Consider the following 25,000-nt stretch of genomic DNA (forward strand, 5'->3'; position numbering starts at 1 on the left):
AATAGCAATGTAAACTGAAACTCAACTTTATTTGAATGGCCACACAAGTGACTTAATAATCTAACATTTATGGCAAGGTGTAGCCATTGTTTTTTTCCCGAAAAGGCGACAAGCCTTGTTTCATGTACTGTGAAATATTGAACTACTTTGATTGTAGCAATAGTATTTCGCCATCAAGGCGATGCCTTTTTCGCAAAAATCCATGATAAATTCCATATCAATAACTTGATTTCCGTACATCAAAAAATCCGACAGCATCTTTGCTTCCATTGTCAAGGTGAACGTCTAAATTTACGATATCTCGAAATGCATGACTCCTTTTATTGTGTCCTGGCACCGTGTCTGCCTGAGAATCGGGTTCATAAGAAGTTTGGCCGTCCGAAATACACTGCGCTTCCTTAAACCACTGCAAATTAGCCCTGCAAAAGGGACTTTCATAACACTTTCATCTCGATCTTTCTTGTGACATCGTATACGACTGACAATAAACACCAACGAGGAAATGCCCAACGATTTGTAATAATCACTTGAGAGATTCAATGAAGTTATCCAAATTGTATTCCGTCTCGTACTGTTCTTCATCCCACAGCTCTCCAAGATTTTCCATCATGGTCTTGAGCGAAGCTTTACCAGTGTCGTTCTGGTGCGCCATTGATGTCTCTTTCTTCTTTTCTTTCTCCACAGTGAACAAATCCAAAAGCTGCCCGGTGTCCATGGTTGTGAGGCTCGAATTATCTTGCGATATCACCGTGTTGGCGATGTTTAGTTTAAATTTCTGAAGGCTAAAGAACAAGAAACAACCATTATACGTTGTCTTTACTACCTTGAACCTGACAGGCCGAGAGGCCAAACTTGATTTTGAGTAATCCCCGCTTGCGTATCTACAGATTTTGGAAGAATCTACTCTCTGAAGGAAAGGTGCGCTATGCGTTGTTGGCTAAAGGGGACCAAAGTTGATGACTACTTTTGTACATTTTTCTTTGATTGAAAGGAATTAATATGGGTACTTCATGAAAAAACTCTTGCAGTCGATTCCTGAAAGCAATCTAAAGAAAAATGTATAGCGCGCGTAACCTACAGCTGATGAAAAAAATCCGCTCTGGTGCTGATGGCTTACAGTCGCTATATCCTATGATAAGGGAGTGATTTGGTGTGAGCCTTATGCGCCGATCAAATCGAAACTTCAACATATCCCCCCCTCCCGGTCCAAACCCCGGGCATTTGACTATCTTTTGTGCCCCGGGAGTGGGGAATTTGACCTTTGCCCGCGTAGGGTGGAGAAAATTGAACCGGAAGTGTCAGGTTTCAAATGATTTTTTTTTTCGGGCGCCGAAGTCGCTAACAGCTATAAAACACGTGTTTGGACGAAAAGGAAGAGTTTAAAGGAAGAGATATAGCATTTGTGAGTGATTGGCTTACAAAAAAGGTCTTCAAAAGGTCTTTAATAAAGACGACAGGAGCCGACAACGATTTTTCTTTGGTAGGGTATGACAGACAAGCGTAGGGTAGGGCATTCGAAGACCATTTTGGCCCGAGAGGGCTGGAACTTGAACGATCCAATCTTCAAAAGTTCAAATTCCCGGGGTTTGCCTGTGGGGAGGGGGGGGGGGGGATTTTGAAGTTTCGACTTGATCGGCGCATTATGAACACATGACACGGGTCGCTATGTCGCCACATTCGTTGATGAACATTAAGACAGCACGCCAAAACTAAAATATCGTGTTAAATTCACGAAGAAATTTGACACTGACATTAACTTTAAAAGACATCAACAATGACTTTTAACACCTGCCAAACAATAAACCGCTAATTCTTGAAAGTGTGTAAGTAATATAGTCAACTTCGTTTTCGAAGATGAGCTTCACACCTAAGGAATCAGATGCCAACTCATTTACTTGCCTCTGCAGGCAACGTTCGCAACGTGGATTCATAAACGAATACGTACCCCATAATCTTCTCTTCGAGGGTTCCACGAGTAATAAGCCTGTATACGTTGACAACCTTTTTCTGTCCGATACGATGAGCTCGGTCCATAGCCTGAAAAACATAACGAAACCAAATAAAACAAAACAACTTCAAACACTCGATACTTCTCTTCGTTTCAGTGAAGTGTGACTTACTTGCAGGTCTTTCATTGGGTTCCAGTCATGCTCCACAAAGATAACCGTGTCGGCACCAGTCAGGTTAAGCCCCAGTCCTCCAACATGTGTCGTCAAGAGAAGAATGTCGATCGATGGGTCGTTGTTGAATCTAAATGGAATAGAAGACAGCAATACAAATCATTGTCGTACCACACAATTTAATCTCACTGTTAATATACAACACGACGCGCCAAAAGAAACTCGAGGGAAGTTCTTTATTCTTACCTTTGCACAAGCGAGTGTCGGGAGCCTGCAGGAGTACTTCCATCAAGTCTGAGGTACGTCACATTGGGCATGTGCTTTCTGGAAGAAACGAACGACCAAAGTATCAACCGTGTTGTGTAATATACGAGAGAACAATGGAGCCAAATGTTGGAAATCAACACCTCCAAACAACGGCCAGATTACTTTGAATTGGAGAGACCCCTTCTTTTTAAAAGAAGTAATAAAAGCATACTTTGCCTTTGCGTTTGAAGCAACAACACACACATTTCGCAAACGGACTTATGCTTAGATACCCTATCTGGTGGAAGGTCAAAGCAAATTCCAACGATTTTTTTAAAAATAAGAAATAAAGATGTTTCGACCACAGCAACAGAGAAAAACCAACTTGTTATAACACATTATATTATCATGACGACTGATCGCATTTCAAACACATTATTTAGTCTTGTCGTTCTTTAACATTCGCTAGCATTGTCCTCTGCGCGTTTAAGACAGCGAACGAAAACAAGTTTCCTTACTTGAGAAGATCATTCTCGACGATATCCAGCATGCTTTTTAGCTGGCAAAACAACAGAACGCGATGCTGAGACACAACCGGGTCTGATGACAGATCATTGGAGCCTGGAGATGAAGAGCTCGCGCCGATGCCGCAATCCAACAGCAGTTGCCTGCGAATCAACAACAAATAGGCAATGAGATTTTTTGCGTAATCAACAACTAATAGACCAAATTTTTCTATCTAAGTAATTGGAGGAGAATACCGCTTGAATGTGGCGTAAAGATGGCGCAGCGGTGAGAACACTCACCGTCCACCTAGGGTTCGACATCATGAATCTACATGTTACGAATAGTTGAGCTAGTTTTTTAATCTACACCGAGAGTTTTCCGCGGTTATCCTATCAGCACAAAGCAACATATGATTTGACCGCTTGTAGGAAGTGGGGAGGGGGAGGAGGGGGAGGGGGGGAATGGGGGAGGGGGGAAGGGGGTTATGTAACCTTGAGTCTTGAATAAATTGACCATTGTCTAATCACTATCACTATTATACTTTGCAAACTTTGCAAACCATACTCAAATTGTCCAATCAGAAGGAGTAAGGAGTGAAGAGTGAAAAGTGAAAAGCACCATTACGTGAGAAAACAGGTCAGTCTGGCGCGTTCGTATATCAGAAACTAAGAAAAATGATTGATCATCCTGGAAGTCAGTGCTATCGAAAGGGGCTCAGAGAGGAAAAGTCGAGAACTTACTTGAGAGCTACAAGCTTAGCAGCGTGCTGTATGTCCCGGATGGAAAAATTTTGTTGCCGCAACTGATCCATAACTTTATTGTATTCCGGATGATTGGCAGTCAGCACAAGGAGGGGATGATTGCACACCTTGCGAAGGTACTGAAGTGCCTGTGCGATCAGACAAAATGGGGACGGATCTCGGACAGTTAGAACCTTACGGTGGGACCATGTAATAATATATATAATAATAATTCATTGTTTTCTATAGCGCATTACCATTACGCAATGATCTAATGCGCTTTACAATCTTATACTATCGAAAAGAATTACATACATAATGATATTTACAATAAATAGTAGAAGTAATAGCCTAATATCCTCGCAATGTAAAAAGAATTATTCTAAAAATGCTTGTTTAAAGAGATGGGTCTTGAGATCTGATTTAAAACTATAGATACTAACACAGTTCCTTATAGTAGCCGGTAGATCGTTCCAAAGTTTCGGTACCGCTACCGCAAAGGCGCGGTCACCGAGTGTCTTATAAGTCCTGCGAGATGTAAGTAACCCGTCAAGGATGATGCCTTCCTTGCTACGTAAATTATATCTCCCCTGAGACCGGATACGTACAAGGCAACTAATGTATTCTGGAGCCAGCCCGTAGATAGCTTTAAAAGTTATCAATAATGTCTTGAATATTATGCGGTAATGGACAGGCAGCCAGTGTAATTGTCTTAACAAGCAAAACCTAGAGACTCTTTTAAATATTAAGCGCGCTGCCGCGTTCTGTACCCTTCTCACAAGAGATCGGACTCGATTCCACATAAACTGATTGATAGAGTATTAAGAATTCTCTCTACCATCTAACACTAAGTGTATATCTAAATTGTGGTTAAAGAGTGAGCTTTGCGAGCTCGAGACAAGATCGGAAATTCCTTCACTCTCGTAGAGCCAGTCAAGTTGTGGTGACTTCAAGTATTCCTCTCGCTCCTGCGAGCTTATATCTTTAAAAAGTCTTGGAAAAAATCTTCAAACCCTTTTTTCACGAGCCCCAAACATCGTTTGATGGGAACGAACCTGGAAAATGTGGGGAGTTTCTCTGCTCTGTTTTTTACTGCTTTCCTCTTCATCAAAATGCGATACAGATTCGTCTAAGCCCTTTTTCACTTGTGACTTGGCGAAGTCTTCGTACAATTGAACCTGCAATAGAAACACGAGAGTCACAAAAGGCTTTTGGTCATTGTTTCGGCCAAAGCTATGCCAAAGTCACTGAAACAAACTGATGTGTGACTTAAAGCACAGCAAGATAAGACAACACAAGGAAAAACAAAGTCGGACACGAACCACTGGAGGTCATACGGCTAAAGCTTATCGCGGTTTTTGTGGCATAAAGCGACTGAGGTCAGAGGACATTGTTATTGCACGGGTTACTAGTCTATCGACGGGTTACCCCTAGCAGTTTGCCGTTGGTAACCACTTCAAGTATACATTTGAGTGAAGTGATAGAGTGGGGCAAAGTTACTTGTCTAAGGAAACAATACCGTGAACCAGCGTCCCTGGGGTCGTGAATCCCACAGGCAAATCACTACACCTCGGTGCTCCCAACGGAGTTTGCAACTGGGATAAATACGCGTCCGTCGTCAAAGAAAGTGTTCTTCTTCGTCCTGACTTGCTCGAAAGTGTTTTTCCGCGCTAAGAACCAGCTGCATGAATTTACTGGGTTATTATTGGCTCATTTGATCGTCTGGGTCAGTCGTACTCGAGATGGCCAAATTACCTCGTTCTGGTTTTACGTCACTAGAGAGATGTCGCATCACTTTTACTTGAAACGCGAACGGTAAAAGTGAACACGTGACCACGATTTTCCCGCCATTTTTTCTCGTTTACTGCTTGCCGTTTCTACGTGAAAGTAGTCGTATACGCGAAATTTTCTTCTCGTTTTTCTTCTACGCAACAAGTTGTTTGTGGAAAAAAGGAACCCCAAAATCATTTTCCGGTATAAGTCAAGCAAGGAAAAATTAGGTTTCATGGTTATAGGTCGTTCACAACTGAAACCGTGCGCAATTTTCTTCATGAATTCACGTTCATTCCTTTTTGATTCACAAAAAGTCTCGCAAAATTTGACAGGTAAGAATTGCCACTTTATACTGATAGCGTCTTTTCTACAAACAATGTTTAAAAGGACTCCGAGTTTTTGTTTTTGTTTCTTAATTAAATAATCGGAAAAAAAATAATGCCCATTCTGAGTTGCCGTGGGTCACGCGAAGATTAAGTCACAAACTTTAATCAATTTTACGTGAAACGACAAGCCGTCGTTTGCTGTTTCACGTAAACCTGGCGCTAAATCTTTTTATTATATGGCTTGTGTTTGTAGCCGATATAACGCGCGCTCTGATTGGCTAATTGTGACTGAATTGTAGGGCATTATTCTCCCGTAATGCCCACGGGCCGATTACGGGTTTGCAAAAACAAAGCAAAAGGTAATTAAAAAGCCATCTAATAAACTACTTACTAACCGAGCTAGCTCGAGCCGTATTGGGGAATATTGGCGCTCGGTCCGTACTGCCACGACCTCGGGCCAATATTCCCCAGTACGGCCCTCGCGCTCGGTTAGTAAGAAGTTACTAATGACTCAATAGAGAATTTTCCGTACAGAGCATGATATGCATTAGGTTTGGAGGACCCGTACTCGTAATTTTCTTTGTCCTACTATCTAAAGGTCCCTAATTATGACGTAAAAGAAGGTAAATGACTGCATCAGAGAAACGGCTTCCAAGCCTTACCTGTAGTGGACTTAGCTCGCAATAGTAGTCTTGTATGATCTTAGGAGGAAGGTCTTGGAGCACATCTTCCTTTAGACGCCTCAGAAGGAAAGGAAGAACCTGACGGTGGAGAGACTCCATAGCAAGGGCCCCTGAGAAAGGAACACAAGGCCAAGTTACATCACAGCTATCTACAAAATGTTGAGTTCCGTGTATTGGATACAGGATTCGATCCTGTCCGGTAGCAATTGCTGCAGCTATGTTAATTTTACTGACAAATTCTTATCTTCACTAAAGCAACTCTCGGAACAGTACTGTACGGAAAGGGAAAAACATCTCAATGCGAACGAGTCTATGACGTTAGCGGAAACGACAAGTAGTCACATCGGTCATTAATAAGTTATGAGATGTTTGAGCCCAATATTAATATCATCGAGAGCCGCACATACCAGCTTCCTGTTCCTTAGAAGAGGATTTAGCGTCTCTACTCTGCAGAATTGGTTTACCAAACCGAGCCTGAAACTGCTTCTCCGTTCCTAAGAAACCAGGCATTAGAAAATCAAATAGCGACCACAGCTCCAAAACATTGTTCTGAAAAGCAAATTGACAAGAAAAGTTACCTTCCAGTAAGTTCTTTATTGTTACAATTCACACTGTTTACAATTAGGTGCCAAATTAACAAGTAAGAGCACTGAAGACTAAACCAAGGGAGTAGCCTACGTGGAGCCATACCCTCCCACAGAAAAAAAAAACGAGAGCAGGGTACGGCTACACGTAGGCTACCAGGAAAGCCCAGCGAAGCAGTGTTGGCGCAGTGAGATCACTCGCCCTCCAACAACATGTGCCGCGCTCGATTCCTGGACTACTCGCCAGGGTTGAGTTTGTTGGTTCTGCACTCTACTCTGAGACGTTCTTCTCCTATTACTTGGGTTTCCTCTCTCCTCAAACACCAACATTTGATTGGATTTGATTTCAATGAGCAGCATGCTCAATTAGTGCCTCAGCGCTAGAAGACTTGACACTTAAGTTCACTATCATTATCATGTTTTATTAGTATTTTTAGAGCAGCTTTCAATTGAGTGTCGAAAGTAATTAGCGAATTGCTTTGGTTTTGCATTTACTTCAATCAGTGATTGGTTCAAAGTTCTCGCGCCATTTTTTCAACCAATCAGAAGTGAAACCAAAACCAAAACCAAAACCAAAACCAAAACCAAAACCAACTGGGGCTCGCGCGTGCACATTTTGCCGCGCTTTGTGTCGGCTACGTGTAATTACTTATACTTTTGATTGGTTTATTGGATTGTCTCCGTCCTTTTTGATTGGCCAAAGTAATTACTTTGGTTTTGGTTTTACGACGGTCGATCGAAACTCGCTCTATTATTGCTACTGAAGTTCATACTGCTACTGCTATTGCTTCTAAGGTTCATACTGCAACCAGTTGGACAATCAGACAGGGTTTGAGGCCTCACCCTTAGTCACACCTTGACGATAACAATAGGCACGAGAGTCGAAACAATGGTCGTCAAGTCTTAAGTTTTGTAAACTGCTTTCCTTAATCTTCAAATGAGAGCAGCATCATACCATGTTTAACACTGAAGCAATGGCTTTGGCCAATCACAATTAACGCTGAAGATGGACTGAGCCGCCGAGACTTTTTCAAGCAAAATGAAGCAAGGCAAAAGCAAAGCAGTCACGAAACTAATTTCGATGATCGACTGGCAGCCTATAAAAGCCATACTAAGTGTTGGTATCTATAAACAGACCTTTTTGATGATGTGGCGGCCATTTTGATTTCTATTGTTTCAAATAGCTATTAAGGGATGCCCGAGGAGCAAATAAATATTAATTTGCCCCCTGAGGATCCCATAATGTCTTTCAAAACAATAGAAACCAAAATGGCTGCGGTATGTGCAAAAAGGTCTATTGGCTAACCTGAATCGGTGTTCCAGAGAGGATCAGTCTGTGGCTAGCCCTCAGTTGCTTGATAACTTTTGCTAGCTGAAAGTGCAAAGGGAATCAAATAACGGAAAAAAAAACCTTTGCGCTTTGTTTACCCTTTCAAGTCGGATAACGTCACTTCTTTTCCCTTTATTGAGTTATGGTAAGATATGAGAGAGTTCAGTAAAGGAAGGCCGCCGACGACGACCAGGAAAACCTCATTAAAAATATAACTTCGCGTTTTTCTACTAATTTTGCGATTATCCAAAGTCGTTCGGCATGCAAACTGTGTATCACCCTTCCAGGAATATAATTTAAATGAACGGTGTGGATGGTTATTTCGCGTCGTTTTCATGTACCAAAATGTAAAATGTATCGATTGAACGCGAGCATACAGTCAATGAAACACTTTCAAGCAGTACAAATGGTGGTACTTAATTTTGGAACTAAGTCATTTTGGAGTAAGACAGCATTCAGGCGCTGATAGTTTGTTAAAAAGAGATCTGCGCGAAAATAAGACTGTTTCCGAGAAGTCAAGGATTTCGTGGAGTCTTCCTTTGACCGCTTCGCCCTATTCAAAAGCACATTGAAGCAAGCATCTCCAAATAATCCAGTGGAGGAGAGCCTGTTCGCAGACTATTCGCCCTTTTAAGGTTTTCGATTGCTCAGAGATCATCCTCAAATTAAAACGTTCCTAAACGCTCTTCGTAAGTTTAAACATCAACTGCAAGTTGCCAAACTTCAAACCTTTGTTTTGCCATTCTTGATAATATGCCCTTCGTCAAGCACACAGTAATTCCAATGAAGTGATCTAAAACAAAATACAAATGAAGGCAAGATAAGATACCGTTTCCAGTTGGTAACAGGTTTCAGCCCTTTCAGAATGACAACTAACCTGAAGAAGTCACCATCATTTCTGACGATATCATAAGATGCTACCACCAAACTGTGATTCTTCACCTTGTTTCGAAGCCTAGAAAAAGAAGAGGGGAAAAAGGTTTCAACAACAAAATAAGCTATCTAAAGAATTCTTTCAAACAAAGACGTCAAGCACAAAAGCAAAACGCTCTCAGCAAAACGCTCTCGATCAGATTATTTTAGACTAACAAGACGGCTATGACACACACGAAATGAACAGTTTTCATTGAACTGTGCAAAATCTAAAATTAAAAAACAAGCTTGGCTCATCATATCAGTCTGGTGAGCAATCAAATCAAATCAAATGGTCAAAAACCCCAAACACAGAGAGGGAAAACGTGAGCGCACAAGTCATGACTCGGCGCGAAAAAAAAAAGGGCGAAAAGGAGAAGGAATGATACCTTTCCTTCGACCACTGTTTTCCACATCAGAGTGAGCCTTGAAATTCTACTTTGCAAAACGCCCAAGTAAAGTATATAACTTTTGTCTTGCTTCTAATTGGTTGGGAACTCGCGCGAATTCCTTTTTAGGCCGACACCATTTGTAAAGAGGTTATTTGGGACTTCACGCAACGCCCCCCTCCCCCGTCACGCAACACTCCCGCGACTGTTTGGTCCCGCTCCCAAAACCTGCGTGGGAGACGAATATCAACCACTCACCTCTGTCTCTCGGCTGGCGGGCCAGAGTAATGAAGTGGTTTGAGGAAATCTTTGCTGACAAACTTCTCGACCTCGTACACCCAATGACCTGTTAGAGTCGGAGGGCAGATCACCAGAGAGGGGAGTGGCTTGCAATCACTGTTACCAGTTTCCTGCAGAATAAAAGATCATGCGTTGCATTTGTTACTCACGAGGAAGAAACGAAAGAGAAACATTGTGCCACTTACCAAACACGAAGAAATATAAGTAGATTGTGACGAATGTGATATGAATACTCTCCTATGAGATTTACGCTAACTCTCGTAAATACCTTGTATACTGTCGCCTTGGAATAATGATCGCCCGCTATAATACAAATTGACTGAAGAGTTTTGCCTAGCCCCATATCTGATCACAAAGTCAAGGTACGAAACACTCGCAAACCGAGGGAGCTTCGGCCTTGTTTTCAAAGCGAGTCCAAGCAACAAGTCTTTGAAAAACTCGCGCTAAGCTAAGGTTAACTCGTATTGAGACGCGTACGTTGTTTCGTATTTGTCCGCGCTAGGAACGAGCTTAGCAACTAGGACTTAAACCTAGAACAAAATGCATCCGCATACTCGAATTTAGCCAGTATTCGCCTTTACCTGATATTTTACCAGTATCTAAAAACCTCTCCTTCGGACGATGTTAACTTATACATCCTAGGGTTTATACAGAACGCTTTGAATATTACTTTGTAAATAGACTCGTTTTTCAAGTATGCTCCTGACACATGTCCAATAAGTTATTGCAAACTATAGTTTTTGTGTGATTTTAGCCACCAGTTGCGACAAAGATACGCATTTTCATCTTTTGAGGATCATTAGAGTTATTATCATTTATTATCAAAAGTAAGTTTTTTGTTGAACCTTTTTTATACAGACAAGTACATAAAGCTAAGAGCTTCGCGGGGTCGTGTGTGTTAAGACACCCACCTGGAAGGACCCAACCAGTCAGCTATTTACCAAGCGTGGCGAGTTGAATCCGGGAACATTGAAGGCAAATCCAGCCAGTGGAATCCAAAGCATGCGCATGCAAACCCAACACACTGACCACTAGACCACGCTGGCTCAAAACACATGAAACATGATATGGTCTAGCGATTTTTTTTTAAAGGATACCATCGCACAGAATACCATGCAGCTTGTATCTGTTGAGAAATGCCAACCAGTTTACACCATCCTGTGAATGAAGCAGAGAAGATTAACGCTTTATTAACCACTTAAATATAGCGCCCAAATGATCATGAAAGCCTGATAGCACAATGATTGAGCAAGTAGCGATCGCTACTTGTGCACGGCCTGGTTGATGAAGCAAGGTGAAGACTGTGATTCGAAAGCGGTTCGTTAGAAAAAAAAGAGGCCGGCGAGAAACGGACTAAAACGGCAGAGGGCAAAAGAGCAATTGCTATTCCGAGTAGGCCTTGCAAAGTAGGTATTGTTATGTTAGCTAAATGTTATTTTATTTTATGGACATTAATTATTTCGGATCCGGTACATATATGAAAGACCAGCAGAAACATCTCTGGACGAAGCTCGAGCCAATACATGTGAATTACGCGGGTTTTTTCTTTTTAAATATGTCTACCCAGAGCTAAATAGGCAATGTACTTAAAGAGGAATTGGCAATCTGACAGTTGCATTGGCCGCCTCTGGGATCTTGATGATAAACGTTGATTTTCTCACTGGATGGAACATTTAATTTCTCAAAGTGAAAGAGTGACTTCAGTGACACCTCAAACTAGTTAGGTTTTCATTTCAGAAAGTCGGAAGTCAGTAGCTTGACGGGACTGACCTGCTGGTATTTTCTGAGCTCAGCTTTGATAGGCACTGGAATGGTGTAATTCTCCACCTTTTTCCCATCAAGGAGTTGTTCAAGGAACTTGCGCTCCTTCTGTTTCTGTTCCACCATGGCTTGGGTCATTCCGGGTGAATCCGGGATACCAGACTGAAATAGAAGAAAATATCTTAAGGTTGTGTTGTATTGGGATCAATAGATTTTGTTTATGAGGTTTTGCATTTTCAGGTTTACGTCATTTACTGTGGTCCAACAACTTATTCCACCGGCATCAAACTCGACTGCATGGGGAAAGAGCGGTAATATAACAGCTCGCGTGAGCTAGTGGTGGAAACTTCATCCGCTCCAACTTTAAAGGGAATCTCCAATAAAACAACAAAATAACTTTAAACCACAGAACATAATGTGTACAATTAAAATTGTTCAAACTTTTTGCAATGAAGGCGTTTGTATCCGAAAAATTTTACGGGCGCCGCCATCTTGAATAATTGTGACGTGTCGTGGTTGCCCCACAGAAATTTTCACGGTTAGTTTTTCTCATTTGCATTACAATATAATCTAGCATGTATGTGAGGCAATTTCGGGCTGTTTTGTAGTTTTAACCCGAAATTGCCTCGCATCGACGTTAGATTACATTTCAATGCCAATAAGATAAACTAACCGTGAAAAGGGCTATTGCCTGGGACGTCACAAATTGTAAAGGAAAGAAAAACACACATTCTTCCTTTGGGGAATTCTCGTTTGACTATCAGTTGCAGGATTTGCACCGACGACTTTTCAAAGATTTTGGAATTTTTCCTCTCGGAACATGAAAAGCTTTACCTTCAAATCGAAATTGTCTGTTTTAATAAGTAAAGGGCAAATCATTATTTTTTCCCAACCACCGAATTGAGCTTGGTGTACGAACTGAAAGAAACAACGAACGCCATTGTGACAAATTAAGATGAATTTTACGATTTCCTTCCCTTGTAGTTTTCTTCGTGTACTTCCAAACGAGATCTCACCTCAAGAGGCATAAAGCGTATAAGGGTAGCAAAACAGTATGTGGCCATAAGTCGAACGTCCTCACACTGATCACTCATACGACCCAACACAGGAACGACCAGGAGTACAACGTACGGAACCACGCTCATCCCCAGCTTCTCGATCACACCTGAAGAACAGGTCAAGGGCAGCAACAGAATGGCGAAGAAAAAGGATGGCACCCAAAGCCTTTGATCACTTCCCTAGCTATTCGCTCTTGTGCACACGTGGGGATCTCTCGCTTTTACTGCTGTGCATTGTACTTATAATTAAAAATATAACTACACAATCCCGCAAATAGAGCGGTTTTCAATTGAGTGTCGAAAGTAATTAGACAATTAGTTTGGTTTATGAATACTTCAATCAGTGATTGGTTCAAAGTTCTCGCGCCAATCAGACTTGAAATAAAAAACAATCGCTTTGTGTCGGCTACGTGTAATTACTTCGAGTTTTGATAGGTTTACTGGATTGTCTCCCTCCTTTTTGATTGGCCAACTTACTTTGGTTTTGGTTTTACGACACTCGATTGAAACTCGCTCCAGCAAACGTTGTGTTTAGAGGTTTGGAGTTAGAACAATAGACATCCTGGTTAAAATGATTTAGTTGATAAGGATATTATCGAGATTATAAGAATATGAGAGAAGAACAAGAAACAGGGGGTATCAGGTCAAAAACCCTACAAGGTGAGCTTCATGACCAGACAAATTAATAGAATATTTACAATGGTTCGGTGAGAAATGCGGAAATTTCACCCGCTTGAATTCCTTGTTGACACTGCCTTACAAACGTATCTGGAAGCCTGCAGTATGCTTAAGGACGGTGCCTACTATTGTTATTGCGCAAACGTTCTGAGCATTTCAAGATAGTGGGGTTTCCTATTGGTGGAGCTTACTAATTCAAGGGTATTTTTGCGAGGTTTAAAAGTATGCCGAGAAAGCAGAACTTAGCAAGTGCTCTTGGTATCCAAAAAGAAAATTGGGGGAAACCACGCATTTTTCAAAGACAATTAAGCTTTAATTTGGAAAAGACTGCCATACATAGCCCTTATTCATAAATGGCACCTGCCTTATTATTCTTTTGCTAATGTACAATTAGCCTACCAAGCCTCATTTTAGAGCAAGAATTCTTTTCGATTCGCCGTACGGTATTGAGACTTGGTAGGCTAATTTGAACTTGGACAAAAGAATTATGAAATTGACCGCCATTTATGAATAAGGTCTATAGCTTTGTATTCTAATGCTTTTTACAAACATTGTTGATTAATTATCTTTGAAAACTGCGTGGTTACCCCCAATTTTCTTTTTGGATTTCAATAACACTTGTTAAGATCTGCTTTTCTCGCATAGTCAGTAAACCGCGCAAAAATAGCTTTGAATTAGTAGGCACCGTCCTTAAGGAAAGCGCCCACGCAGAGTCAGCCGTTTCGGTTCACAACCCCTTTTACACTTCAACCATCAGTTTATTTTGGCAAATATGCATGATAAGAAGTTTCAAAACATTTTTTTCTAGTTTCCTTGACCCCTCCAAGACCCAGTGAAACGATAACTCTGAAGGAGAGAAACTCGTAACTCTGTGAAATGCAAAAGATACAAGAAATGGCTTCAACTGCTCCCTGACGATTTCTCACAAGATCTGCCGTCCCCATAAGAGGTAAAATATCCTCCACAACCACCCTCATGGTCTCTTGTGTAGATACAACGCTCAGGACTCCGATGCACCTGGCTGCCAAGTGTCGCACTGCACAGTAAGGGTGTTGTAGGCACAGCACTAAATTTGGAAGGAGGTCGAGAATCTGCATGGAAAGGGGGAAATAAATGAAGTTAAATGCAACGTAACGTTGTTATAACAGGTGCACTAAGGTAAAAGGTAGAGTAAGGTGGTTGATGAGTTATTTTGTAATTTTAAGGTAAATTTAAGGTTCACCATCTAGGTCTGGCCATTTGCAGAGGTGATTATAAAGGAAGCACTTTCTTCGCAGTCTTCTGAAGGCCCTAAGAGTTAGTAGCCATGACCACTTGCACTGTAGTCGGATGCTCTGCAAACCGCCTTCCCTTTACTTCACACTAACTTCTGTATGAAGTATGCCTCCCTTTCTACTACATTCACACCTGCTCGTGGCTATTGCTAGGTATCAGAGCAGTCTTCGTCTAAGAGCTAGCTGCCAGTTCATAGGTCTCAGTACTAAGGGCAAGATCTTTCAGTTTCATGGAAAGTGAGCAATCCTGCCCATTCAACGTATGACATTCCCAGGCGTAACTGTGAAAGACTCTAGAATAGACAGGGTGGATCGACTAAGTGAGGTCGATAAATGGGGCAGAGTGCTGATGCTATGGTGATGACGATAATTATGAAGAATAATTAAAGCCCCTGTATGTCTGATACACCCGAACACCTCTTAACGAAGCAGTCGTTTAAAGAACTAGGCCGGCTGAAGATGAAAATGTAGGCTGTTACAGTGACTACCTTGGACAACAGTTCTGCGTGAAGTGCAGGTGTTAGGATTTCGAGTACTTGCAAGCAGTTCACTAAATTTTGGGCCTCGGTATCCAGACCAACAAGTTTGTCTGCATCTAGGAAATAAGAAACACTAGAGCTTCAGACTAAATGCTGCCAAAAATTAATAATGGTAATAGGACTGAGTTGAGTCCAATTTGGTCTGTAATCATACGAGTGATTAACAAAATCGAAAGACCGCATAGCGGGATTCCGATTTGTTTAATCACGAGTATGACTACACACCAAATTGGACGACACAAAGTCCTGTTATCATTTAATCATAACCATTACAATTTCCGAGAAAACAAAATGCCAGTTTGGCAGGGTAAGTGGTTGTTGCTATGGTTATTGTGACAAATTCTGTGATTGGTGGATTAAGCTGAGTGCACTTAATATGATTGGCTGATGTAACTGTCCCATTTCAAGAATCTGATTACAGCCAACACATACACAATAATTAGTGAAAAATAAAGTAGTTAACGCACCAATCGAATTTGAGAAAATTGTAATGGTTATGATTAGTAATAACATCGTTAACCAACAGAACTAACAATTTACTTCATCTCATTGTTGGCCAGCAAAGTATACTTCCATCCTGTGATGCATTAACGATGCTAATTGAAATCACCCATTAAGAATGCCTCCTCTCCCCTAAGATGCCAGGAAAGCGAAAATAGGCTCTAATGTTGGCTGTCTTGACTCTGACTAGCCAGTAAAGTGACTCATACAAAATAGGGATGAGCTTACCAAACGAATTTCCAATGTTAATCTGCTGAAGAGGTCCTACTATAGCTTCCCAGAGTTTGGGTAACTTTGCGGGCAGATAGCTTCCCATATGACTTGCTAACTGAATCAGAGCGAGCTCTGCTCCTCTTCTCTGGATGCTTAGCACCTTGGCTGTCTGAAAAGAGAGGGAATAACTCTTGATTAGCTATGGCTTTGTTGTTTAGAGAATCCTTCATTACACATTTTGATGTCGGTTTATGGTTTGACTGCTTTAAATAAAGGTATTTCTTTGTGATCCTCTGAGCACTAATCTGACTTGTATTATTGTGTAAACTACCAATTAACCCAGGGTAAAATGCAAAAGTAGCCCTTGTTCGTTATATCCCAGACTAATGCATGTATGTGAAGCTTTTCGGTCAAATTTCTGTGCATGGTCTCGTTTTGATTGCCTCAAATTTCTCAAGAGAGATTCCAATACAAAAAAACATTGGTACTTCAACATAAAGCCTAAGGAGCCCTGCTAAAATATTAGTAACATTCGAGCAGGACTATTATACATGTAAGGTTCTCAAATTTATAGGTTTCTTTTAAGCATACTGTGCTATCAAAGAAATGCAACAATCATTTACACCAGCAAACTTACCTCTGTGTCATCTATGCCATTCTCTTCTGCAGCAGCCATCCCGACACCATCCACCCCAGCTGTAGGCTGCCCATTGCGACCGGAACTATTGTTACTTCTTTTTGATGCCAACAGATTTGCATTCTAATGACAAATAACAATGTTATGTTCAGACCTAAGAATCAGTTTCCAAGGCAAGGCTGGAGCTCACTCAAATTCTATTTAAAAAGTAAGTAAAAATATATAATACTGAAAATAAAACAAACCCCTCAAAATATTGGCATCAAAGTACCGGACATGAAATGGGCAACCACACAACAAAACGTCCGGCCTCTGGACTCAAACGATAACCCTGGGAAGGAACGAGTCGGTGCACTGAAAACACAAAGACTTTTGGTGTACTCAGTTACAAGTACTGTACCTTTTGCTGTTGAACCAAAAGAAGAATTCCATTGTATTGATCACACTCTATGGTATTACTTCGTTCAATTGTTGTGCTTGCTGTACTGGGAAAGGAATTGCAGTTAGATTCCACCTGGCATCCACCTGGTGATGGTGATAGTGGAGGCTCCTCAGATGTCACAGCAATGTTAAGATTGACAGCTGGGGTGACAGTAAGATCACTGCATGCAAAGGTGCAGAGGTTCTTGATGATCTTTGGATTGGGACATGGATCTCTTGCCATACACAGCTCCAAAAGTTTAGCCAAAGCCTTAGCTGACCTTCCCTGTTGTTAACATAAAATAAAATAAAATAAATTTGGCTTTAAAATGGAATAAGATGTCTTGCAAAGGGCTTTTACGATAGCATCAAGACACAACGAACAAGTCATACCAAAGCCTCTTTAAGTCAAAAACTAAAGTTCATCAACAAAGTACACAAGATATTTGCCTAACATTTAGCAACCTATCACGGTTCAAGTATGCAATCATCCAACTTGAATTTAAAAAGTTTTGAAGTGTGGTCTTCGCATTCATGATAATTCAGTGCTCTTACCAAATGCAAAGCAAATTTATGTTATTTATTTGTGTTTTGACATCTTTTACTCTCAAAGGAGCCAATGAGTGCATTTTCACATTCCTAATTCAAGATATTCTTCTCTCTTCTACTCCTTGATATTGCACTAACATAATGACAATTCACGTTTGGGATGCCTGTGCTACCCCATCACAAAGACACGAGTCTTGCAATTACAGTAAATGCAACTACAGGTGTTTTAAGATGCAAAGCCGCCATGGGAAGAATAACAAACTACATATGTAGTTGCTAGGCGATGGGTGAATGGACAACTGAAGAATCAGAGCTCTAGTCCTACGACTCTTAAACCACCTACAGTTGCATTTGAAAAATTTGAGGCGCATGGCAATGAAGAGCCTACAGGCCAGCAAGACACATTGTCTATTCAGGACCTACAATCATAGACAAGAGCAGTTGGGAAGGGTACATAAATAAACCGCACTACAGCTATATTTCAACCCACTTCTGTTAAGGAACACTTCTGTTAAGGAACAAAATAAATACACATATACGAATCTAGATTTTTCCGAGTTAGGCTAAAGAGGTTCTCATAAAAATGGTATATACAAAAGTTTTACGCTATCTAGGTTCTTAAATAATTATTGGTTCTTATTTCCACAAAAGACATCTACTCTATGATATGGTATGACTGATTTCCTCTGATGAGGAAGCTGATACCTTTTTATTTCATAACAATGAAAAATAAGTTGTGAACAAGATATGTGCAGTTTAAAGTGCAATTTGTTCAAGTCGCCTGAAATTTCAAGGCCATTTTCCAAAATAAGAACCTGTTAAATTTTATAGGCTAACCTGGTTCTTATGTGAGGGGGGTCTCAAATAAATTCTTAGCCTAACTAGATCTTAAATTCTAGGTTCTCCTATGCAGGTTTTTATTGTAGTTTCTCCTTCTCTTGTATAGCCCCCTCCCCCGTATTCAATGTTGGAAGGTAACACAATTTCCCACTGAAACTGTTCAGTTTTGCACAACATTGAATCAGGGGGGTGGGAAGAGAAGCAAAGAAGACATCAAAAGTGCTAACCTTCCCCACTGAACAGCTTTGCCTATAATTGTAGATAAACAATGTACATGTACTCCTCCACAAGTTCTACAGTAGAAGCTCAATGGGTAGAGTATCTGACCGGTGTTACAAGGATCGTAGGTTCGAATCCTGCCTAGGACTATGGCACAGTCATGGATGGCACAGGATGGCACAGGACGGCACAGTCGCTTAGTGTGCGGCCTTGGTGCAAGAGGTCCTGAGTTCGATTCTCGGTTCTCACATCCTTGTTTCGACTTCTTTCCATTCTGTGTAGCTTAAGTAGCTTTAAATACCCGTAAAACGGAGCACTAATGGCGAGGGGGGAGTAAAATGAGTGCACTGTCGACATCAGGTTTGTCAGTTGAATTACTGTTACGAGTTATCAACGTTAAATATGGTTGCTTTACATTACTTTACTTTACTTTTTACTACGAGTTTTCAGTTGTCCTTTTGCCCATAATATATTCACCAAGCAACCAGTTTCTAATAATTTATGTTACGTCAATATTACACTTGGAATAGAAACCTGAATAACTGTCTGCTCTTCTTTCTTAATGGAATCCATTATTGGACGGATTACAGGATTGAGCTTCAATGGAAGTTTATTGAGGAAGATCAGAGTGCTAGCGACACTCGCTTGAACTCTGTGAAAAGGAATAGAAATGTTATAAATATCACCAAAGTTATTCTATTCATTTAATTCATCAAGTCCTTTGCGGGAACAAATGAGCCCAATAAATTGACCTGCGTCCAACTGTGTGGCTTGCACCGGCATTGCAGAGGTCATCCTGTTAGAGCCACCTGAATTTTTCACGTCTATAAAAAGCGACAATTGCCTAAATTGTCCAGGAAAGTGCGAGGATCACTTGTCTCCGTTGTCTATAACCTGCACTTTATTTGCTACCAAAGTCTCTTCACAAATGATGGCAACTAGTAGATACAGCTGGGATTACTCAACAGTGAATTAGCACCTCACTTTTACGGGGAGATTCACATTAAAATTGTCAAACCCTTGTTCAAGTGCTATTTTAAACTTATCTTTATCATCCTTGTTGCTTCAAAATGCCAAAATAACTGTTTTAATTTATCTCTCCACTTATTCTTACTCCAGAATAGGGTCAATCAAATGCACCCGAAGTTTGATTTTGTGTCCATTTTTCAGATCAGATATATGAAATTTCATTTAACTTATTCTCAAATCATCACATTTAATTCCTACAGGATACAACTTGCACTAGCAATTAAGTGACTAGCTCCCAGCTGGCACGATTGCACAGCTGGTTGAGAATTGCGGTGCAATTGTGTGGTCATGAATTCAAATCCCTTTGAAGGCTGATTTTTTTGGGATAGCTAGCAGCTGCTTGAATTGCTTAACAGCAGAGCTGTGAGCATTATGGGTAAAAAAATATGGTAACCAATCTGTGCGAGGAATTTTGGCATAGGTCACCATACGACTGTACATGCGTCCACACCTCGGTCCATGTATGACAACGTGACCAGTATCGTGTGACCATATCGCAGGCTCAAGTTAGAGCGTACATCTTTGATATTGGACATCCATGTTATGGTCAGTTGATACCTGTCCAAACAAGGTATCCACTGACCAGTCTACACCACATGACCATAATTATTGCGGACTCAAAAAGAGAGCTCATTAAGGTCAGCTGGTTTTTTTTTTAAAGTTGACCCCTGACCAGGTAATTGGTTTCGATAGGATCACAGGCTCAAGCCAGGTTTAAACTTATTGTAAGAATCAACAACCTGGAAGCTCCACTTTTAGGCTTCCCTAAATCTTTACCGGTATACATGTATATTATTTAATTGCAAATGATAGTTCCAATTTTTATTTCATGTCCATTCCACAGTTTTCATACATGAAATTTATTGTAAGAATCTTAGAAGAAAACTTATTGTAAGAATCAACAACCTGGAAGCTCCACCTTTAGGCTTGCTAAATCTACCAGTATGTACTATTTAATTGCAATGATAGCTCCAATTTTTATTTCATGTCCATTCCACAGTTTTCACATATGAAATTTCATAAATTCTAAAATCATTTCATTCAACTCTTTAGGGATATAACTGGAACACTGGCAAATGACCAACTCCAACCTGACTCTGAAAGAATAAATAGCTCAGTCGGTAGGCGAATGCAGCACAATTGCACGGTCATTCGTTTGAATCACATCCAAGCCTGTTTTTGAAGGCTTTCTTGCTTAACCCCCTCCCCCCTAAGAGTGACACTTATAGATTTTACTCTGTCTGATGTCAGATGATTTTACTCGTCAATAGGGGCCCAATCTTCAGGGATGAAAGAGTTAAGTTGCTTATCTAACTGTGGCTTATCTTCTCTTCAAAAATCAGGTTACAGGAAATCTGTGCAAGTAACGTAAGTCCTTTATTTCATTGACCAAACAAAACGAAAAACTTGATTTAAAAAAAAAAACAGTTTACACACAGAGAAACAAGCATGTAAGTCGCTTAAAGTGCTCCCCTATTGGCAGGTGGTGGATTGCATTTTTCAAGAGCTAAACCCATAAAACTGGTTGTCAAGTTTACAGAAAACCTGGGTCACATCTTCTGTTCCATCAAATACTAAAGCCAACTGAATTCACAGGGATTGGAATTCGAGCCATGTATACTGAATGGCCTGCAAGCAGTACAAGCTTTCAAGTTCAAGCAGTGCAAGTCAGCATACTGACTTCATGTAACAGTCTACCAACCTGATGTGCAGCTTGTGGTACTCTGACTGCATCTGGCCAATAGTTGTCATCAAATGTCTTCTTTTCACCTCTACCAACTGTTATTTAACAACAATTATAATTTTAAAAAAATTACAAGAACTTGGCTTCCAGATGGAAAACATAACATCAATAATGAATATTCAGATACTCAGAGTTGGAGACTGGTAACATATGAAATCCTTGCAACATCTCAGCCAAAGAAATTTTGGCCGAAAGTCTTCCTAAGCTGAACCACAGCAAATAGAGCTAATCGGCTAACTCAATGTTGTACCCAATTCAAATCCCTTGGGAATAAAACGTTTTCTTTCAGATTATTTCCATATCATTTTAATATCAATGCTACATTATCCTGAAAATACAATACACAAGGATCTTAATCCTGGAAGATTAGGTATAAATTATGGGTGTAGGAAAGCCAAGCTTCTAGTAACCACGATTGTAATAAGCCATTGGATGAAAACTTACAATTACTTAAACTTAATCACTCATTACAAATACATCTGTACAGTTACCTTAACGTCATGAGGAGATAATTTTTTGGTAGCCTCTAGGTAGATATCTGATGCCAGCTTAATAGCACTGTCCACTGTATAACAGCTGTATATTAACATGACAAGACAGATAAAAGACATATTTATGAAGAAAATTTATTGCAAGATTCGACACAAAAACAAATGCAAGGCCAGTGAGGAAGATTGACAAAACCCTTATTCAAACGCCAGGAACTAACTTCTTTTGAGAAATTTATACATTGCACTTAAGGATCCATTGTTTTACTGATGATGGAGTTTGCATCATAGGAGCTTATATAAACAGAGTTCATACTACCACAAGATTACAATATTCCTGGTTTTTTCCAGGGTATAAAAAAGGAAATCCAAGACACTATACAAAGTGTATGTAGAGAAACTTTTTCATAGCATACTCATTCATTTTTTCCTACTAGGTAATTCACCATCAATAACCTTTAATTTAGCTCCTCTGCCTTTTTATTTGAAAACTACCGTAAACGTCCATGTATAAGCCGCATCCGTAGATAAGCCACACCCCGAATTTAGAAGCGCAGATTTTGGAAAAAAATGTAATACAATAAAGTTTGAAGTTCCAGTAAAGTTCTATTGCTATAAACCAACAAGGACAAACAATCAAGGTTTCACCATAAAGTTGAAATTCCTTCGATATTGAAACAAAACGAACGAGTGCTTAGTAGCCAAGCTTTAAATGTGTGGGGAGTCCTGGGCCAGGGCCAGGGCCTGGGTTATCATGACCACGTCGATAAAGATGTACCCGCAATAGGCGAAAAAATTCATGCAGACAGGACCTTGATAATGCAGTCGACAAATTTGCCGAGAAGGTGGTCAAGGACAACGAAACAGTCGGCCATTAATTTTTTTACCTCATGAGTACTCGCGAATTTTGTGGTATTTTATCGCACGTGGCGGAAAGATATGCATGGAAGTGACTGGCCGAAGACGTCACTGCAAACAGCTGTGCGGAGGAATGGAGATTCCTTGTAGGTTGGTGTTTACTTGTTCGAGTAAAGCAAAAATAAATTGCTTGAAAGAACTCTTGGAGAGCAAGATTCGCTGATAAACACTCGAAGACACAAACGGCTCCTTTAGGAGCCACCACTCATTAAAAAGTCAATGAACAACAGCAACATGCTCTCAGTTTCTTTTATGTTTTTTTACTGAGACCTTAAGAAGTTGTATGAATATTAATTAGGTTTTTTTAAAACTCCAAACACAGATGTATCCATGGATAAGCCCCACCCTTGATTTATGCCTTCAATTTTGTGAAAAACAGTGCGGCTTATACATGGACGTTTACGGTACATTTTTTTTGGGAAAAAACGTTTCAAAATTATTTTATTTAATTTAATACTAGAAGTAATATTAATAGATAAAATCTAGAAGTTTTCCAGGAATTCCAGGAGTAGTGCAGGTCCCGTTATAATAATAATTCATTGTATCAAGGCAATAGATAAAGTTTGACAGAAATCCACAATGAAATACAATCGTTGCAAATAATACAAATAATACCAATTGTAATAACATTAATAATGATAATCATCATCATCATCAACGTCGTCATTGTCGTTATCATCATCATCATCATCATCTATATTGCCGAATTTTACCTGTGCTATGTAAGGCTTATTTGACTAAAGATGGAATCCATCTCATAGCAGCTTTTATAAAATTTTCAATCTCAGGTATCGCATTTCAGGCTTTTGGACTGGCTAACTCAATCTCAGTAAACAGCTCACATACAGAACCACCTTACATGGAAACTAATTTCACTGGTCACTTTGTAAAATTGAAACAGTTCAGAGTTCAACAAAAATATTTATAATAACAATAATAATTCCAAGATCACTTGTTGGAAATGGGGTTGGTTATGGAGTTAGGACACAGGGTTGCACATGTAAGCAATAGTATGAGTCAGAAATTTAAAAAGTGCTTCAAAAAAAAAATTAATTATGACACTATACTCCTTTTTATGACTATAACTCTGCTGCTCCTGTCTGAGTTCTATTTTGGGAAATGTCCTACCCTGGTTGTATTCCAGCTGAAGCATCAATTCCTTTCTGTCGCAATGCAATTAGCAGGGCCTACAAATAGATATTATTTTATAAGAACAAAAGGAACAGAAACAAACACCTTCTAAACCGGGAAACTGAGATCAATGTACATGTACAGGATTTAAATCTAACACTATAGGGACATTTTTTTAATAAGGCTATTTTGACCTCATTAGACATAAAAACCCCACCATCAATTTTTTTATCTATTAAAAATGAAGTGCCTCCTTTTTACAACGTAGTCTGTATTTTCTCACAGCACGCCTACTACAACATTGCAAGTAAATTTAATTACAACCATACAGCAACAACTTGCTGTATTTAATTATTATTATGCACGGGTAATAAAATTAATGAGAACATTTAGCAACAATTTCATTTAAGCCACTCCCAGGAGGGCCATTTTCAGGGACACTGAAACAAAATTGATTAAATATTAATGTAAAAACAGAACAGAACAACTTTCAAGAATCCAAACAAGTCCAAGGCAGAGCAGAAGGCTATTTACATGAGCAGCCACAAAGTTCAACTAGGGACTACAATGTACAAGGCATGACTTCAACTAGTGGTCAGAACCGGTCTTGGATCCTGGAATCTCTGGATTTCAAGCCAAGCGCTTAAACCACTGTTCCATGTTACCTCCTACAAAACGATCAATAATTGATCATTAATTATTAACGGCACTACATGTACCTTGTCTTATCTGGTCATCCAGTTTGTTTAGTTTAGAGTTATTTTAGGTGGTCACCTACTGCAAGGAGTTTTGATTGTTGCATCCTCCTGCATACTATAGCTACATGAAGCTCATCAGACTGGAAAATGGAAAGGAAATGGACCATACCTGGCAATCAGTCTGCAACCTTGCGTTGAGGACAGCTATTTCATCATAAACAACTTGTTCAGACAGGATACTGTTCAACTGCATAACATTTTCTTCAGGGCAAGTGCACACCTGTTGAGAGTATTAGGTGGATGCAAAATTTTGTTCAGAGTTTTAGGATTTTCATTTGGGTTTTAAGTTGCTGGGTAAATAAAATTACTTGTAGCAAGCAGGGAAGGCGTTGA

The 25,000-nt window shown here is 40.1% G+C and overlaps 1 protein-coding gene across 1 annotated transcript in view; it reads right to left on the reverse strand.

Annotated features, from left to right (window-relative positions):
• Positions 1-10: 10 nt before the first annotated feature.
• The window catches only part of LOC137970237 (TATA-binding protein-associated factor 172-like), a 45,478-nt gene continuing 20,488 nt past the window's right edge, over positions 11-25,000 (reverse strand). The window contains exons 18-44 of the mRNA XM_068816755.1: positions 24,777-24,887; positions 23,907-23,965; positions 21,864-21,948; positions 21,331-21,407; positions 19,134-19,251; positions 16,972-17,277; positions 16,572-16,694; positions 15,950-16,103; positions 15,170-15,276; positions 14,297-14,498; positions 12,688-12,836; positions 11,681-11,833; positions 11,008-11,068; positions 10,179-10,255; positions 9,869-10,020; positions 9,187-9,264; positions 9,039-9,102; positions 8,286-8,351; positions 6,803-6,944; positions 6,375-6,505; positions 4,669-4,791; positions 3,614-3,762; positions 2,885-3,034; positions 2,367-2,444; positions 2,121-2,250; positions 1,946-2,037; positions 11-782 (exon numbers count right to left, since the gene is read on the reverse strand). Of these exons, the coding sequence (XP_068672856.1) occupies positions 524-782; positions 1,946-2,037; positions 2,121-2,250; positions 2,367-2,444; positions 2,885-3,034; positions 3,614-3,762; positions 4,669-4,791; positions 6,375-6,505; positions 6,803-6,944; positions 8,286-8,351; positions 9,039-9,102; positions 9,187-9,264; positions 9,869-10,020; positions 10,179-10,255; positions 11,008-11,068; positions 11,681-11,833; positions 12,688-12,836; positions 14,297-14,498; positions 15,170-15,276; positions 15,950-16,103; positions 16,572-16,694; positions 16,972-17,277; positions 19,134-19,251; positions 21,331-21,407; positions 21,864-21,948; positions 23,907-23,965; positions 24,777-24,887 (3,396 nt within the window). The 3' untranslated portion in view covers positions 11-523. The remainder of the gene's footprint in view (positions 783-1,945; positions 2,038-2,120; positions 2,251-2,366; positions 2,445-2,884; positions 3,035-3,613; positions 3,763-4,668; positions 4,792-6,374; positions 6,506-6,802; positions 6,945-8,285; positions 8,352-9,038; positions 9,103-9,186; positions 9,265-9,868; positions 10,021-10,178; positions 10,256-11,007; positions 11,069-11,680; positions 11,834-12,687; positions 12,837-14,296; positions 14,499-15,169; positions 15,277-15,949; positions 16,104-16,571; positions 16,695-16,971; positions 17,278-19,133; positions 19,252-21,330; positions 21,408-21,863; positions 21,949-23,906; positions 23,966-24,776; positions 24,888-25,000) is intronic.

Source organism: Montipora foliosa, chromosome 9, assembly GCF_036669935.1.
Source record: "Montipora foliosa isolate CH-2021 chromosome 9, ASM3666993v2, whole genome shotgun sequence".
Classification (NCBI taxonomy): Eukaryota; Metazoa; Cnidaria; class Anthozoa; order Scleractinia; family Acroporidae; genus Montipora; species Montipora foliosa.